General features: G+C 39.9%; 1 protein-coding gene across 1 annotated transcript; it reads right to left on the bottom strand.

The window, feature by feature from the left end:
* Window positions 1-728: 728 nt before the first annotated feature.
* LOC100495061 (olfactory receptor 5V1-like) lies at window positions 729-1,679 on the bottom strand. The gene has a single exon (XM_002935433.2). It carries the CDS (start codon window positions 1,677-1,679, stop codon window positions 729-731), a length of 951 nt encoding a protein of 316 aa, XP_002935479.1.
* Between the last annotated feature and the right edge of the window lie 3,826 nt (window positions 1,680-5,505).

The raw sequence follows: 5,505 nt of genomic DNA, 5'->3' as shown, positions 1-5,505 counted from the left end.
GAAAACAATAATGTGTTTTAAGTTCCCCTTGAAAATATGTGCAATAGAAAACAATGATGTGTTTAATTTCCCCATGAAAATGTGTCATGGACAGGCTGTCACTGACTACTTTAATTCTTTGTGTTTTTTTACAATGAAACGCTAAAAACTTGAATATTGAAGCCTTCCTTAAAACTCTGCTTTTGTTAGTTTAAAAAAAAATCACATAAAGTTTTATGAATCGCGAACATTCGTAATTTTTAAAAAATTCTAATTTTTCGATAAAAAAAACTAAACAAATCATATACTGCCATAACTGCAAACACATATGTAAATCTTGGGGAAAAAAAAGAAACAAAAAACAAAAAAAAAATTTGAACATTTCCTACAAAACCTTAGTAAATGATTCCCTTAGAATGACATAACAATTTATGCAAAACATACAAGGTCAATTTCTCTCTGAATCAAGGGGCCCCAACCTTTCTTACTCGGGAGCCACAGTCAAATGTAAAAAGACTTGGAGAGCAACACAAGCACCATAAAAGTTCATGGAGGAGCCAAATAAGGGCTGTGATTGGCTATTAGGCAGCCTCTATGCACACTATCAGCTTACAGGGGCTTTATTTGGTAGGAAATCTTGTTTTTATTCAACCAAAACTTGCCCCCAAGTCAGGAATTCAAAAATAACTACCTGGTTTGGGGGCACTGGGAGCAACACCCAAGGGTGCCCCTGAGCCACTGGTTGGGGATCACTGCTCTAAATGAAGTGCAATTCTGGCTCTCAGTTTTCCAAAACCATCTTTAAATTCTTTATTCTTCATAGTGTAAATGAAAGGATTTAGCATTGGGACTAATACAGTATAGAGAAGAGCCAAATATGTGTCCTGCTTTGGGGTATAGGATTGAACCGGTCTGATGTATGAACAGATGATGGTCCCATAAAAGACGGTAACGCATATTAAGTGGGAAGCACAAGTAGAAAAGGCCTTTTTCCGCCCTTCAGACGACTGGATCGTTACTACTGTACAGATGATGACAATATAAGATGCACTAGTGAGCGTGAATGCACTAAAAGCCATAAAGACTCCATTCATATAGGTCAGTAACTCAATGGTGGAGGTGTCACTGCAGGTGATTTTGAGCACAGGAGTAAAATCACAGAAGAAATGCTCGATGTGATGAGATGCACAAAAGGTAAAATTCTTTATAAGTAGAGCGAAAGGCGCAGTATCCAAGAAGCCGGCTGCCCATACTACAATTATCAACCTCACACAGTGTTTTAGGCTCATCACTAATGTGTAATGAAGCGGCCGACAAATTGCCACGTAGCGATCATAGGCCATGACAGAGAGGAGAAGGAACTCGGTGCAAGTAAATCCTATAAAGAAATATAACTGGATTATGCAACCGGCGAATGATATGGTCTTGTCCTGAGTGCAAAGCATGAGTAATAGTTTGGGCAGGGTGGTCGAGGTGTAGGAGATATCCAGCAGTGAGAGGCTGCCCAGGAACATGTACATGGGAGTGTGCAACTGGCCAATCAGTGTAATAGTTGTAAAAATAGTTGAGTTACCAATCATAATGATGAGGAAGATGAGCAGGAAGGTCACAAAGAGGGGGATCTGAAGATCTTGCTGGTCAGAAAAACACTGCAATGTAAATGGGTTTTCTTTGGATTGATTCCCTGATATTATATACATTGGGTGAAATGATTCCACAGCTTTACTGATTGGTGTAGAGCCTATTGGTGGAATGTAGTAACCAATGGTAAAACAAAGTATATTAAACGGTGCAAAATGTAGAAATGGTAAAGAGTCATTTCTTCTGAACTCCCATACATTCCATCTAGATACTCTTGTCTGTCCAGTAGTGCAGGCTCACACAGAGCTAACAGGATCACCCTCAGTAGAACCCAACGCGTTTCATCAGCCCGTACCAACTTTCTCAAGGGTTAGAAATGTTTCTCAAACCTTTTCACATAAAATAAAACACATAAACAAACTTTATGTCTTAAGCAAGGAAAGTTTCCATCCCTGGCATTTTATAAGGTCTTCTCCGATTCAACAGCTAATGTCCAATATTGCCTTTACATTTTTAGGATTATAGATCCCTTATGGCACTGAGCTGTCACTGAGTAAAACATTTTTTAATTTTATGTGATAAGCACAACAACCTTCAGGCTTGATAGATTAGCAGCCCATAAAGCTTACAATCTAAATTCGGTGCCTAAAGATTGGGGGGGACCAATCAACATTCTCAGTTTTGGGGTTTTAGAGGTTTTTAAAACCATGATTAAACTCACTTTCTCTAAATCCATCAATGCATTACAACAGTAAAAACAACAAAAAAAGCACAAACAAATAATGCCGCGAAAAACCGCAAAGGCCACTCATTTTTTGCGCCGGAGTGTCTGAAAAATTCAAAAACTTCTAATACCACAAAGCAAAAGAAGATCTTCCAGTTGGAAATAGAACAGCTGCCCATTGATGTCTAACATGACCGCGTCAGATTTTAGATGGCATGGTTTTACTATCGGGTTTTTTCACTGTTTTGATGCATAATAAATGGCAAAAAAAAAAATCCACAACAAATCCTCCACAAAAAGACACAAATCGTAGAAAAAAGGAGTATGAACTTTAGGAAATGCCCCCTTATGTGAGAAGGCCACAAGGAGTCATTACTAGGACCCCTTAGAGTCATGTGACATATACACTAAGGGGCTGATACTAATCCACGAATCCGAATTCCAAATGGAAAAAAATCGGATTGGAAACGAACATTTTGTGACTTTTTCGTATTTTTTTTAATTTTTTCGTCGCCGTCGCAACTTTTTTGTGAATTGTCACAACTTTTTCGTAGCCGTTACGACTTGTGCGAATTGGCGCGACTTATTTGTAGCCATTACGACTTGCGCGAATTGTCGTGACTATTTCGTATTGAGCGCTAGTAAACGGCAGGCAAACCTTTCCAATTGTTTCGCGACTTTTTTGCGCAAGTCGTAACGGCTACAAAAAAGTCGCGACAATTTACAAAAAAGTCACGACGGCGACGAAATAAACGCAAAATACCGATCATTACGAAAAAGACGCATTCGGGCACTTTTCGGACATTCGTGGATTAGTAAATCAGCCCCTAAGGATACACTACACCCAGTTTTTCGGGTTTTAATTGAAAGGAAAATACCTTGAAACATTGCTAATCTCTATACAAATATATCAAATATAATCTCTATACAAATATATCACTAACTATTTTATAGGTGCTACTTGCCCCCAGCCCAGCACTAACCATATACATTCAAGTGCAGTATCCTATCCTCCCACTGCCTTGTTACTTGGCTGCCTGCACGTAGGAACGTTTTCAGCTTCCAGCAAGGAGCTATGTTCTCTGGGTGCGTAAACAAATGTATTCTGGGTAATGTAGAGAGATCTAAATTTGCCTACTCTGACATACTCTAATTGAATAAGGGCTGCCGCTAAAATTCATTTTTTTCTTGTTCTCACATAAGGACCATTTTCTGTTTAATGCCCAGGGATGCCAGATCATACATTATATGTGTTCTCATTTTATAACATAACCTTATCGTACCAAAAATATCTTATCCTTACCTCAAAAACTATCCCTCAAGCAGAACTTCTTTCAGGTATTTAAGTCAGGTTTATATAAGCTTATTGTTCCAGTGTAACTGGGCTGCATTTCCTTCTGGGAAAAAACATGTTTAGAACATTTATTCTATTTTTACTGTGTAACAAGTCCCCTGGTAAGTGTCACCTTTGAAAGTTATAATGGGAAGCTTAATTGCTTCATGTCATTTAATGAAATGTTTGAACAACTTGGTTAATTAATAGGTCATCTCTGGCTAACTGACTATGATGGGCAAGCTAAGAAAAAATTTGAGTTTTCTCAAATCCAAAGAGAATTTGGGGTTCCTAATGTGCAATTAGTGATGAGCAAATCAGATGTAGTTTCTCATACTATTATAAATGTAGATATAGCTATATATATTCTGCTGTCGACCACCGCAATCACGTCCATTGATGAATATAGATATTTCAGTTCCTGATTATGGTTAGTAAGAATAAAATAATGGCACCACATTAGCAATCCGCCAGTCTCTTGGCACCATGCCAAACCTCAACGAATCCTGAAAAATTAAGTGAAGAGGTTTGGCAATCACAGCGCTCAACTCATTTAATACCCTGGGATGAATCGCATCCGGCCCTGGACCTTTGTTTACCTTTACATGTTCAAGTCTCTTTTGAATTTCCTCCCGAGTGACCCATGCGCCAGTAGCTAAATTACTAGAACTGGGCATATTACAAGGGAAGCCGTCATTATCTGGCTCCTCAGATGTATAGACTATAAAAGTTCAAAATTTCTGAAGTGGAATGAAAATAATTTATGATTCCAAACATTTTTTACAAATAAATAACTGCAAAGTGGGGTGTGGCGTAATTATTCTGAGTGCAGTCAGTTGCCCAAAGACATTGCCTGATGAGTGCTAATGACTAAATAGAGTGCACCTGTGTGTAATCTAATGTCAGTACAAATACAGCTGCTCTGTGACGGCCTCAGAGGTTGTCTAAGAGAATATTGGGAGCAACAGCACCATGAAGACCAAAGAACACACCAGACAGGTCAGGGATAAAGTTATTGAGAAATTTAAAGCAGGCTTAGGCTACAAAAAGATTTCCAAAGCCTTGAACATCCCACGGAGCACTGTTCAAGCGATCATTCAGAAATGGAAGGAGTATGGCACAACTGTAACCTACCAAGACAAGGCCGTCCACCTAAACTCACAGGCCGAACAAGGAGAGCGCTGATCAGAAATGCAGCCAAGAGGCCCATGGTGACTCTGGACGAGCTGCAGAGATCTACAGCTCAGGTGGGGGAATCTGTCCATAGGACAACTATTAGTTGTGCACTGCACAAAGTTGGCCTTTATGGAAGAGTGGCAAGAAGAAAGCCATTGTTAACAGAAAACCATAAGAAGTCCCGTTTGCAGTTTGCCACAAGCCATGTGGGGGACACAGCAAACATGTGGAAGAAGGTGCTCTGGTCAGATGAGACCAAAATGGAACTTTTTGGCCAAAATGCAAAACGCTATGTGTGGCGGAAAACTAACACTGCACATCACTCTGAACACACCATCCCCACTGTCACATATGGTGGTGGCAACATCATGCTCTGGGGGTGCTTCTCTTCAGCAGGGACAGGGAAGCTGGTCAGAGTTGATGGGAAGATGGATGGAGCCAAATACAGGGCAATCTTGGAAGAAAAACACTTGGAGTCTGCAAAAGACTTGAGACGGGGGCGGAGGTTCACCTTCCAGCAGGACAACAACCCTAAACATAAAGCCAGGGCAACAATGGAATGGTTTAAAACAAAACATATCCATGTGTTAGAATGGCCCAGTCACAGTCCAGATCTAAATCCAATGGAGAATCTGTGGCAAGATCTGAAAACTGCTGTTCCCAAACGCTGTCCATCTAATCTGACTGAGCTGGAGCTGTTTTGCAAAGAAGA

The sequence above is a fragment of the Xenopus tropicalis genome, chromosome 7, assembly GCF_000004195.4.
Source record: "Xenopus tropicalis strain Nigerian chromosome 7, UCB_Xtro_10.0, whole genome shotgun sequence".
NCBI lineage: Eukaryota > Metazoa > Chordata > Amphibia > Anura > Pipidae > Xenopus > Xenopus tropicalis.
Note: the sequence above shows the minus strand (reverse complement) of the source record. Positions and strands in the feature narration are given on the sequence as shown.

Bases quoted from the DNA above. Each gene is read 5' to 3' on its own strand.
- LOC100495061 (XM_002935433.2), bottom strand. From the start codon at position 1,679: ATGTATATAATATCAGGGAATCAATCCAAAGAAAACCCATTTACATTG.